Source organism: Lichenostomus cassidix, chromosome 12 (assembly GCF_008360975.1).
Source record: "Lichenostomus cassidix isolate B80296 chromosome 12, HeHo_3.0, whole genome shotgun sequence".
NCBI lineage: Eukaryota > Metazoa > Chordata > Aves > Passeriformes > Meliphagidae > Lichenostomus > Lichenostomus cassidix.
In genome coordinates, this window is record NC_139493.1 from 2,923,390 (window position 1) to 2,936,524 (window position 13,135).

Consider the following 13,135-nt stretch of genomic DNA (forward strand, 5'->3'; position numbering starts at 1 on the left):
GATTTAGTCATTTTTCTGTTCCAGGTTGGCTTAGGGTAGAAGTCCCTGCAGCTGTGGATAGAGCAGATGGGAGGACAAGAAATAGGGAGAGAAGGAATCAAATCAGCCCTGGCTGTGCATCCCTGCTGGCTGGGATGTCAGCTCTGCCCTGGGGATGTTCTGCTCCTCTGGCCATGGCACTGCTGCAGGATTTCTTCTGTCCACATCTTTTACAAACACCTTCCTGCTGCTCCCAGCTCTGTCCATGGGGGAGGTTGTGTGGGGTGAAGGGAGTTTTGTGTCCTGCAGGTCCTTTCCACAAAGGAAGTTCATGAGGAGTCCTGTAGAGTTGTCATGGCAATCACAGTTATTTCAAGGGCTGCAGGAGGTAAACGACAGAAGAGTTGAAAATGTTTCTAGTTTCAGTTGGTGCAGCTGAAAGAAAAGGTGGAGTTCATGTGGGATTTCTCTCTTTCACACACATATATATTCACACATCTCTTGAAAAATTGGTTCTAATGGCTAATAACCAGTAGTATATGCTTTGGGTTTAATTTCTTTTATATTGTCAGTGAACTGTCATAAAACTCTCAAACATTAGGTTGTTAATTCTCCTGATTTCAGCAGGGACAGAGCTCATTCTCTCCTTACTTGCTGCAGCTTAATATGGTTTAACATGGCAACAGTAGAGTGTTAAAGACATTTTGTCTACAAACACTGCAACTTCACAAATCCCTTGCTAATTTTTCAGAATCACACTGTTCAGGGATGGAGGGCTAAGGATAGCCAATGTGACCAAGGGGGATGCTGGCAGCTACACCTGCCTGGCCACAAACCAGTTTGGAGCAGCCAGGGGCTCCACCAGCCTCATCGTCACAGGTGGGTGAGCTGGGGATGAAGGTCTGGAAAGGGGATGGAGCTGGAATTGCAGCCTCAGGAGTCTGCAGGGATGTGGGAGAGAGTAAAGAGTAGGAGAAGTTATTTATTTAAGGATAAAAGGATAGCTGTTACAGCTCTTTTATGAGTTGAAAAGACACCGAGGGATTTTTCTGACTTTGACAAAGATATTGCTCAGATGTGAGGGAGTTTTGAACACTTCACTCCCTCCTCTCACTTCTCTAAACACTAAATAGTGCAATTATGCTTTTAAGTTTGTGGGTTTTTTTTTTTAATTTGTTATGAAAAAAACATGTCAATCAAAAAAAATCTTCGCGGTAATTTTATATTCCAGTGGAAAACCTGTTTAGCCCAAAGGAGGTTTAAATGCTGTTTGCTTATGGAAAAAGATGTGGTGGAAATTCCAGCTGCAGGGGAGCTTTCAGGGACTCCATGGGCAGTAAAACACAGTCTTTCAAAAGCAAATTTCATACAGAATTGTTGTTCAGAGGGATCTTGCTCCTTCCTCCAAGTCACCCATTCCTGGCTGCTGCTGGAGATTCTGGATGGAAAGAGCCAGGAGTTTGTGAAGTTTATCTGAAAAATGTCTTCTAATGTTCTTTTTCAAAGGTTTTAATATCTGGAAGATTCTCCAAACTCAGAATTATCTAGTATCCCCCTGCATTATGTATCCTATACATCTCATAGGTCCAAACAGAATTATTTTGTTCAGTGAATGAACAGCTTCATATTTTCAGCCTGTGCTCCTAAATGATTCATCTCCCTTTATATACAAATAACAGAATTATATACAGAGGGTTCCTGGAATTAAATTTTACTTTTACAGTATTTACAGCAGCTGAAATTTTTCTCTGTTAATGTGATTGTGGAATAACAAACAGCTGTTCTTAATGAGAGTATCTATATTCTGGGTGATGTATGGAACTAAATATCCAGTATGTTCTTCTTTAATGGATTTCCTGCAGTTTTTGGGTTTATTAGCTGCTTCCCTTACTCCCTCCTCTTGCCCTGCCCAGTGGCTGCTGCAGCTTCCAAATCACAAGTGTGTTTGCTGAGAGCCACCCAGGCTCTGCAGTGGCAATTCTGCTCTGTGGGGTGGGTTGGCTGCACCCTGCAGGGTCATATCCACCTTCCCAGTGCCCAGCAGCTCCTGCTGGGACATCCAGGGACACAGTGCTCCCCAGGAGGGGTCAGGCAGCATTCCCAGCCCAGCTGCATCCCTGGCAGTGATTTCCCTGGTCAGATAGAGGAGCTTGGGGGGACATTGGTGGCAGGCAGAGCTCAGCAGTGCTGAGCAATCCAATAACCAATCCCATAACCAATATCTGTGCTCCTGCAGAGCCCACCAGGATCACCCTGGCCCCTTCCAACATGGATGTGACAGTGGGGGAGAGCGTGGTGCTGCCCTGCCAGGTGCAGCACGATCCCCTGCTGGACATCAGCTTCACCTGGTACTTCAACGGGAGCCTGGCTGACTTCCAGAGGGATTCCCACTTCGAGAAGGTTGGAGGGGTGAGCTGCACCACTTTCCTTGCATTTCCCTTACAGCTGCAGCCAGCACAAACTTCTTTTTTTCAGCATAGAAATTAAGATGTTTCTTCTGAGAGTTCTCTTCTGTTTTTGAAGGAAATCATCCCTTGGCTCAACTGGCTGCCCAGCACTTGTTGGTCATGTGCTTTGTGGTTTAGAGTTCAAGTTTTTTCAGTTTTTACCTCTGTTTCTGCCTGATCTACCCCAGGATCACACAGAATCAGCCATGGCAGACAGAGGAGCTTGACACAGAAAACTTGCCATAAGGGATTTTATAGGGATTTCTATTCTATTTTATTCTATTATATTCTATTCTATTCTATTCTATTCTATTCTATTCTATTCTATTCTACTCTACTCTACTCTACTCTACTCTACTCTACTCTACTCTATTAATTTCTACTCTACTCTACTCTACTCTAGATATTCAGGGGCTTTGGGGTTTTAACCTCTTATTTGTGTAAAGAGGAATTTGAGCTCATTAGTAGGAAACTTCCCAGGTTACCAAGAGATCCATGAACATATTTTGTAGGTTTTATATCACACTGAGGTCAGTGGAATAATTCCATCTGGAGTTCCATGCAGGCCACAGTGAGTAAAAAAGACTAAATATGTTCTGAACCTTCCAGGACTTAGAGTGTGTATTTCTTAAACGGAAACATCACTGCAAAAATCACTGGAGCTTTCTTGGTTGGAAAACACTTATTTTTTTAATGGTTAGATTTGCATGTACTGATGCCTGGGAGGTTCCTGTCACACAGGCTGAGGTCTCCAAAATCTGTTCTGTTTGAAGCCTCCCTCCCTCCCCTTTGTGGAGATGTCTGAAATTGAGTTTGCTGAAATAAGTCTGTGCAGAACGTGATTTTGCTTGTGTTCACTGCTGGTGTTGGGCATCCCCTGAATATCCACTTCCAATCAAGTAGATGGATTTTAGATTGCTTTTGACTCAACTTTTAATTTATTGTGAGCAATCAGCACTGAATTGTCCTGCAAACAACTTCCATCTGTGCTTTCACACCAGACCAGCTTCACACATGGAAGGGAATCAGGCAGAATTGGCTTCAGCTTGTGTTGAATAAAGAATGGAGACATTGTAGTGCTGAAACAAAGGAAAATAACCAAATGTTTTGAAAGGTTCATTTTTTTTTTTTCAAGGCTAAAATGAAATTAAAAGTCATGTCTTTTCCTTTTCTCCCAAAGTACTGTTTGCCTGGGAATCAGTGGCCAAAGTAGCTGAAAATACCCACAAATAGGGTTCTGTCCTTGAGCAAAATGCTGCTTCTGCAGAAATTTTTTTTTTTAAATGAAATACTTTAAACATTGAAATCTGACTGAGGCATTTTTCACCTGGAAAATTCAACTGAAAATGTGTTGAAGCAGAAATTCAGCTGACACAAAAAGGACTTTTTTATTTTTTAAGGGACACTATCTACCAAAGGTTTAGTATCAAGTTCTCTGTTCAGTGATGTGGAAAACAAACAGTACACAAAGAGCCCTAACATGATTTGAACTTGTAGTTTCATTCAAGTTTTATTTCTGTTTCCCATGATTCAGGAGATCAACACGTGCTGTGATCTGAGAGAGAACTGTGGGGAAAAAAATACTAAAGATTAGATACTTGGTAAATAGCAAAGAATAGAACTTGTAAAATGGGAAATTTAGCCTGAAATGTGCAACTTTTAAATGAAAGTATGCTCACAATAACATGTAGAATGGGCTGAATTCAGCTTTGTCCTTTGCATATTTGAACTCCTTAAAAATCTGTCGTGACTTGATTCCCAAGTTCTAGATAAAAACTCCATAAATTCTGTCTAGAAATCCAATTGGCTAATGGCCACAGAAAGCACATTTTTCTCAGGGCTTTGAGACAGATGGTTGGTCAGAGAGCACTGAGGTTTTTGGGGTTCCTGGCAGGAGATGCTTTCCAGTATGAGCTCAGCATGGTGTAGCTCACTTTTCCCAAAAAAGGGACAATACCTCATATTTTTTAGGAAAATGCTCCCAGGCAATAATTTGCTGTCCTGGTCACCGGTTGTTTTTGAACAACTTCACTTCTTTGGTGGATTTCTTTCCCCTTTGCAAAGCAAATCTTAACATTAGAGTGCAAAAGAATTTATCATTATTTGCATTAATAAATACTCTGTATTCCCACAGAGTGCTTCAGGGGATTTGATGATCAGGAACATCCAGCTGAAGCACAGTGGGAAATACGTTTGCATGGTGAAGACAGAGGTGGACAGCGTTGCCTCTGCAGCAGAGCTCATTGTGAGAGGTAATCCCAGCTCCAGGATCACCTTTTCCACCTTTTTTAATACTGTAGGCTGCAGAAACAACTGATGCTGTAGGTTACAGAGCCAATCTGTGGCTTGAATCCTGTGGGGAATGACTGGGAGTTGAACTGTGGCTTTCTGACTTGCACCTGGGGAGAATCACAGCTCAGCTTTTGGGTGAAGTCTGATTTTTCGCAGAGGAGCAAAGAGCTGGAGGTTGTAAAGGTGACTTCACATCTTTTTTCAGTGTCAGACCTTCAGGTCACTGACCAGAGGGAACTCACTGGCAGCTCTGAGTCTGCAAAGGGAAGTGTTGGGGACTCCAGAATCCTCCCTGTGAAATGGCACTTCTGCCAGAGCCCAGGAGAGGCTTTTTCCTAGGGTTTAAAGCCTATAAATGCAGGTTTATTCCTTCTCATTCCAAGCTGGAATGCTCACAGCTGAGCCAGAATTGTGGCTTTCTTTGCTGATGTTCCAGCCACAGTTACTGCAAGGTGAAAGCTTTGATCTAGGAGAGCACATGATCTGATCAGCACCTGCTCATAATATTTTAAAATTTGTCAGGTGTTTTCTCACTGTTAATGCACTGTTATCCATTTCAACCCCTTTGCTGGTGCAGGTGAGACAAAACCCAGCATTTTGGCCAGGAAGTGCCCAGAATGAGGATTTTGCAGAAGGCAGCAGGAACTTTGTCTGACTGAATTGTGGCTTTGGTGGGTCACATGTGCTGAGAAATTGTTCCAGTGCCTTGTACAGTAAAGCTGCTGTAGGTAACCAGTTGACAGACTGCAGGGATGGATCAGGAGATTAAAGAGAACATGCAGGACTAAAGGAAAAGACATTGGAAAGATAGAGGGATGGTGCTGAACAAAGGTTCTTGGCTAATAAAAACCAAACCCAGTCATCTGTTCTGCTTTGCAGAATATTTCAGAGTAATTTCAGGCTGAATTATCTGAGTTGAGTGTTCTCATCCCAGTCTGAATTGTTTCCTTCCTCCCTGAGGAATCAAAAACAGGAATCCATCCTGGTTTGCCATGCTCTTGCAGGCTCCCCTGGGCCCCCCGAGCAGGTGAGGGTGGATGAGATCACAGACACCACTGCCCAGATCTCCTGGCAGGAGGGCACAGACAACCACAGCCCTGTCACCACCTACAGCATCCAGGCCAGGACTCCCTTCTCGGTGGGCTGGCAGAGAGTGACCACAGGTGAGCACCATCCCTGCCCTGCTTTTGGGAATCTCTCTCACACCATGTGCTGAGCTCCCTTTTCACTTTCTTCCCTGCAGTTCCCGATGTGATCGATGGGAAAACCTTCACCAGCACGGTGGTGGATTTAAATCCTTGGGTTGAATATGAATTCCGTGTAGTTGCCACTAACAAAATAGGAGGTGGAGAGCCTAGTTTGCCCTCAGAAAAAGTAAGAACTGAAGAGGCAGGTTAGTGGGTTCTTCTATTTGTTTTTAATTCAAGAATCTTGAATATTAACCGTAAAAAAAAAAAGGGAGTGTTCATGTCTTTGGCTCTTTGCAAACAAGCTTGGAATTGCCACGGATATAAAAGCCTGTAACAAGTTGGTTCATATTTTTCCATTTAGCTGTGGGACAGTTTGTGTTGCATTACTGAACATCACAGAAGCATAACATCTAAATCCATTTAAACTGCAGTTACTGTGCCAAAATCTGCCCGTTCAGGCAATGCTGCAGAGTCTGAAGGTATTAATGGATGGAAAGAGGTTAATTTTGACAGGGATTTTCCATTCCTGGTGTTTGATCAGTGTGAACCTTTTCTGTAAGCAGCACGTGGCTCAGAAGAACCCATCAATTAAAACCCCAGTGCACTTGGAATGAGGCCATTTCCCAGTTTATCTGCATAACATCCCTGGAAGTGTTCAAGGACATGGAGTTCTGAGCAGTGGAAGGTGTCCTGGAAAAAAATGATCTTTAAGGTCCCTTCCAGCCCAGGCCATTCTCTGAGTTAACTCTATGGAAAAATGAAGCTTGTCTCCAGTTTTTAGAAGTTCCCAAACACAGCACAATTGATATCTGTGAGCTGCTGAGGTTCCAATGCTCAGAGAAACCCCAGCCTGGCCCAGGGAAGGATGAACATGGGGCAGGGCTGGGGCTTTCCAGGGCTGCCCTCCTGCCCCAAAAACACTACCCTGATTGCAAAAGGAGGATGAATATGGGTTAATTCAGAGCATGAGAGTGATGTGATGTTCTCTTGTCCCTGCTCTGTGTGGACATCTCTGCATTTCCTTTCCACAGTTCCCGAAATTCCTCCATCTGAGGTCAGTGGGGGAGGAGGCAGCAGATCTGAGCTGGTCATAACGTGGGATGTAAGTGTTCTGGGCAACAGTTTTCTTCAGAGAACTTTTTCCTCCCCTTTCCCCCTTTACCCTTTTCTCTCTTCTTTCTCTGAATTTCCCTGGCTGCAGCAGCTTCTCCTCTGTGCCATGTGTGATGTGAGCCTTTCCTCCTTCCCTGTCCTATGTCCCTGTGCTGGATGGAAATCCCCAGGGAATTCAGTGCCTGTGGCTGGGGTTGTCTCTTCTCAAGTATTAATGCTATAAAGAGGGCAAGAGGGTGGGGGAGAGAGGAATGTTAAGCCAAAAATTGGGCTTTACAGTGCAAATTTGCAGTTCTTGCTTTCCCACCATTGACTCTGGATAGATGTGCTAACCAATACAATCTCATCCTACTTTATATTATATATCCTTTTTTAATGATTTAGAGGACTGTTAATATTCTGTTCCAAGCATTGACTACTCTGTGTGGTTATCTAATCATAATCTTATCAGAGGAAGGTTTAAGCCACTGTGTGAAGGTGGAATTGGACTCCCTGATAGCTGACCAAGCAATTATTCATTTTTTATGAACTATGCATCAATGAAAGAAAAGTTGAATTTACCAAAGAGTGTCTTAAAGCAGAATACTTAGTAGAAAACAAAAATTACGCCTGAAAGTTGTTCTCCTCTTGACATGCAGAAGTTCAGATGGGTGGAAGGGAGCAGATTTGCTGTGCTGTAGCTGAGCTAATGGAGGGGTTGGTGCCAAGGGCAGTGCCTTTGGCCAAGTGCCTTGGACAAGGAGTGCACCATGTCCAGGAGGCTGCTGGTCCTTCCTTGCTGCCACACACCCCAGAGACATGTCAGCTCTGTTTCCTGCCCAGCCTGTCCCTGAGGAGCTGCAGAACGGGGAGGGCTTTGGCTACGTGGTGGCTTTCCGCCCCTTGGGCACCACGACGTGGATCCAGACGGTGGTCACCTCCCCAGACACCCCCAAATACGTCTTCAGGAACGAGAGCATCCTGCCCTTCTCGCCCTACGAGGTCAAGGTCGGCGTGTACAACAACAAGGGGGAAGGACCCTTCAGTGCTGTCACCACGGTGTTCTCAGCTGAGGAAGGTACAGCCTTAGCCACCCCAAACCCTTCCCAAGAGCTGTAATTCCACCAGGGAATGCAGCAAAGCTCAGGGAAATGGGATGTTTGGGTTTATTTCCACATCACCCCGTTGATTTCCCCCCAGAGCCCAGCTCAGCCCCCTCGGGAGTGTCAGCCACCAGCCTGTCCTCCTCGGCCATCGAGGTGTCCTGGACTGCCATCCCCTGGAAGATGAGCAACGGGAGGCTGCTGGGCTACGAGGTGAGTGTGTTTAAATCAAAATATTTGAATGAATCAACTGTATTTATAACATAAAATCCACTCTTTGTTTGTAAAGGGTTATGCAGGATGCAGGACAACCACAGAGGTTGACCCCAAATCTTGCTCTTCTGCCCCACTTAAGCCCAGAAGGATAATTTTTTCTATCTCAGGGAATTTTTTTCTATCTTGGGAAAATAGAAAAGAATGGAGTTGTGTTTTGCTTCTTGTGCTGCTAGATAGTCGTGTGTCTGACCTAACTCCAAACTGACACTTTCTCAGAATTCCATTTACTTTCGAGGAAGCTTTTTTATAAAGCACATTTTTCTGAGCTTAACTTGTTTCCTTTTTAATGAAGTAGTGGTTTTCCTCTTGTCATTCTTTGGTTCAAGCAAGATCTAATATTTCAATTGCCTTTTTCCTACAGTCACACTAAAAAGAGCAGCAAGCCTGAGAAGCAGATGGATAAGAATATTTTATTTTTGCACAGTAAACATATTCCTGAAACTTTAATGGATTCCTACCTTTTTCAGCTGAAGGGAGGAAAAAAAATAAAAGCACTTTAAAGAATCAAGTACAACACTGTGGGTGAACAGCCCATTCCATGCAAGATTTAAATGCTTTTCCTTTTTATCTCCTAGGTTAGGTACTGGAATAATGGCCAGAAAGAAGAATCTTCAAACAGAGTAAAAGCTGCAGGGAATGAAACATCCATAAAAATCACAGGGTTGAGGAGCAACTTGGCTTATTTCACAGCTGTCCGTGCCTACAACAGTGCTGGAGCAGGACCCTTCAGTGCCACCGTCAATGCCACCACCAAAAAGCCACGTGAGTAGCTCACATTAAACGGGGAGAAGCAGAAAGGTGTGGGAGACATGGAGGGGAAGGAAAAAATGTGGTTTTCCTGGGAATCACAGTAGGAGTGACATGAATTTCCACAGAGTTACACAAATGGAGCACAGAGCTTTTGCCCTCTTCTTCAGCAGGATGAGAAAAACTCAAGTGTTCCAGGGGAGCCCAAGAAGATCTGTAATTTCTGCACAGAACCTTTATTGTGCTGCTAATGACTGGGAGAAATTGAGAAGAAAAATCTGTGTTATTTAGAAAGGGGGAAAAAAAGAGACTTGTTGAATTTTTCAGCGTTCTCTAACGTATTTATAAGTTCTCTAGGGCATGGCTTTTGAAATGCAATGAACCTCATGCAGTTCATGCAAAACAATCCTTCATGTCCACTGCTTCCCCTTGAACAAATTGCACAAGAGGCCACTGCTGCTGCTGGGAAAGGCAAAATGAGGCTGGAGAACAGCTTGGCAGAGGCTGCACTAATTTCTCCGCAAGTGGAAATATTTTTAGTGTGCTCCTCTGCTGTAATACAACTCAGAATCAGGGTCATCAGTCTTGAAGTGTTTCTGTCAGAGGCACAAGAACACACAATTAAATCTGTCTGAAAGGTCAAATTCCCTGCAATAGTCATTAACATCCCTCGAGCAGAAGGAGTTGTATCATTAATATTATGAAATAAGCTAGTTTATCAGGAATTGTTATATGCAAAAATGAGTGTCAGGCTGTCAGTGAGGACTAAACCAACTCCCATTTGCCAGAGTTTAAATATATTATATGCACAATTGCCATGAACTGGCTGATCTGAAGTCATTCACTGCCTGCAGCCTGGACAGGCCATGTGGAAAGTAGTTTTTTTCTAATTAATCATCTTTGTGGGTGCTCACTGGAGGTGGTGCCAACCTGGTCAGCTCAGGGATTTTCAGCCTTTTTTTTAGGGTTCCCCCAGCTTTGGGGTGTGTGACTGAGAGCTGGACAAGCCCCTGATCCCACAGCCTCAAGGGCACTGCTGTTTGGAATAATTAAAAAGGAAAATTAATGGCATTATGTCCATGGATCTTTCTGGGGAATTGGGAGAGCAAAACCATTGCAGTACAGTGCAGTGTTAGTCTGAGGATTTTGATAAATTAGTTGAATTGCTAAGAGAAATAATTCTCTGTGCTCTTGCAGTAGGAACTGATTTTTCATTCAAATGTGTGATTTTGAATCAATCCCGATTTCTAATTTAATTTGAATATTTGTGATTGGTGTGGTTTTCACTGTGAAGGATTTACATTCCCCCCACAGGACCTGCCAGGTACATAGCAGAAACTCTTGCCATGTCAAGAAATACAAATAGTTCAGTTCCCTTGGCAGTATATTTCAAAATTGAAATTGAGTCTTGGACAATTAAAATATCTTTGCTTTTACATTTGAAACATGAATGCTTACAGCCCAGAATAACAAGTGGAGGTTTAAATAGTGCTGTGTAAAATGGCAAGGGAGTGGGGAAGACTTGCCTAAGTTGTTACAATTATTTCAAATTAGAAGGTCTTGAAATAAACCCAAATGTTCTGTCCATCAGCTCTGGTTCTGAGAATTTCTCCTGTCTGAGAGCAGCTTGGAGCACCTGGGGAGGATCAGAAATCCCTGCAGCTTTTGGAGATGTCCTGACATGACTTGATGGATCCAGATTTGCCAAAAATTGAAGTTCTGGAGATTTTGGTGTCTGCAGCAAACTGGAGCTCTCTGAATCCCATTGACAGAGGCTTACAGTTTTTATATATAATTACTCTTCCTTTCTTTCCACATGTCATCTTAATATTTTGCTGTGGATTTCCAGGCTGACTCATTGCTTTTGAAATTCAGCTTTAATATCTCAGTGTGAAAACTCCTCGGAGATGCTGTAACACTTCATTCTCAGGAGTGAAACAATCTCCTCTTGCATTTACAAGGAGTGGTTATTATTAGAACATCAGGTTAAATCTTCCTCAGTACATAGAACAAGACAAATAGTGCAAAAAAAAAAAATAGCTGTGGGTGGTTGACTTCAGGATAATTTAAGTCTCACTGTTGCTTTTTTTAAGTATAATCAGGTGGGTTTTGATCTGCCTGCTTATGGAGAGAAGGCAGGGAGTTATCTGTGTGAAAGAATTGAAAAGAGGAGGGGAGAAAAGAGGAAAAAAATCCACAAGCACGTGGATAAAAGTGTTCAAAACCACTGCCAGTGCTTAATGCTGGAACCTCCATATCAAAGCACAGCTCAGTCCACCTAGGCAGCAGCTGCCTCCACTAGGTGACAGCAGCAGTAAATTGTTTTCCTTAACGCATTTACAGGAGATTTTAATCACTGATTGTGTCACTGCATGACCCATTTGCTGGGAAACCAACCTGAGGGTTGTAAGAGGTTTGTACTTGGCTGGAAGCTTGGCAGCTCCCAGGAGCAGGAAAGGACAGAGCCCAGAGCATTGCAGCTCCTTTGCAAATAGCAGGCTTGGGTTGCTAATGAACAAAACATCCCAGCAGATTTCTTTGGCCAAAGCCCAGGTTTGGGGCAGTTCAGCCCCAGGCATGGCACAGGCTGAGCTCAGAATCACAGCTCCAGGTAGAAGAACCAGCAGGAAAAAAAAAACCCTTCAAATATTTTACATTAAAAACATCTTAAAGTAAATCAACATAGTGGGTAAATTTGAATATTCACTGAGACCAGATTTGGCTAACAATCTATTGTGAAGAATTTTCCTATTCTTGGCACTATGGTAAAACTAGAAATTCTCTGTTACCATCGTTAGAGTTTGTTCTGATTAATCAGCCATGTCCCAGGACACATCCTTCTATCTGAATGTACTGAATGAAGGACCATCAGCAGATATTTCAGCCTCAGAAACAACATTTCTGTGCCATTCTATTTTTTCCTTTCCCTCTGTTTTCCACATTTAACCTCTGAACCATAAGGTGCCAAACAAGGAGCTGTGCTGGAGTTGCTTTTGCACCCAAAATGTAATGATAGCCAATTACCTGACCTGGTGAGCAAATCACTAATGCCAGTTAAATTAAAGTTGTGCTTTTCTTGTGTGTTTGCAGCACCCAGCCAGCCTCCAGGAAACGTGGTGTGGAATGTCACAGACTCCAGAGTCATCCTGAGCTGGGAGGAGGTCAGAGCCATGGAGAATGAATCTGAGGTCACAGGGTACAAGGTGAGTGAGAGAGCTGCAAACAATCCAGAGCTGCAAACAATCCAAAGCTGCAAACAATCCAGAGCTGCTCTTTCCTCTCTGTTTGCATGTTCAGGGGATGCACAAAACCACCCCTGCATCATTGCAGGGAGTCTCCTTTTTAGGGAGTTTAAATCATGTTCTATCAATGTCTCACCATTAATATCCAATAATTCCTTTTCCTCTCCATGCTGGAATTCCTCAGCTCTTGGGATTCCACCTACACCTGGATCTTATAACATTTAAACACTTATCACATCCAGAACTCTCATTTTAAATGTGTAACACTTACCCAAATGTATAAAACTTGGAAAGAAACCAAATAACCCAAAACTTAACATGATGGATGCAGTTTCCATTGCTGGCCAGGTATATATATTATTTATATTATATATTTATATATTAGTTTATATTAATTAGTTTATATTATATTAGTTTATATTAGTATATATTAGTTTATATATATTTTTATATATAATAAACTTTTATATATTACATATATATATTAAACCGATATTTTAAGCCCTTTCTCCTCTTACCCACTGTAGGCCATGCTCATTTCTCTGATAGAAATTACACTGTTGCCTCTGCTCCAAATCTGATCAGCACACAAATGTAAAAGTATTTAAATATGTCATATAAATGGGTGTAAAAGAACAGCTGAGGATGTTCCTGATAAGCTCTGTACAGCTGCATCCCACATGATCCATTCCTGCATGAAGATCTCACTCCCCACTGAGCTGCATTGGCAAGAAATATATGTTTACAGCTTGTTCCAGTGTCCCATC

General features: G+C 42.9%; 1 protein-coding gene across 1 annotated transcript in view; it reads left to right on the forward strand.

The window, feature by feature from the left end:
• The window catches only part of CNTN3 (contactin 3), an 89,266-nt gene that overhangs the window by 73,266 nt on the left and 2,865 nt on the right, over positions 1–13,135 (forward strand). The window contains exons 10-19 of the mRNA XM_085072269.1: positions 731–858; positions 2,216–2,388; positions 4,561–4,678; positions 5,723–5,881; positions 5,962–6,111; positions 6,940–7,010; positions 7,844–8,078; positions 8,201–8,316; positions 8,955–9,141; positions 12,217–12,329. Coding sequence (XP_084928395.1) covers positions 731–858; positions 2,216–2,388; positions 4,561–4,678; positions 5,723–5,881; positions 5,962–6,111; positions 6,940–7,010; positions 7,844–8,078; positions 8,201–8,316; positions 8,955–9,141; positions 12,217–12,329 — 1,450 coding nt within the window. The remainder of the gene's footprint in view (positions 1–730; positions 859–2,215; positions 2,389–4,560; positions 4,679–5,722; positions 5,882–5,961; positions 6,112–6,939; positions 7,011–7,843; positions 8,079–8,200; positions 8,317–8,954; positions 9,142–12,216; positions 12,330–13,135) is intronic.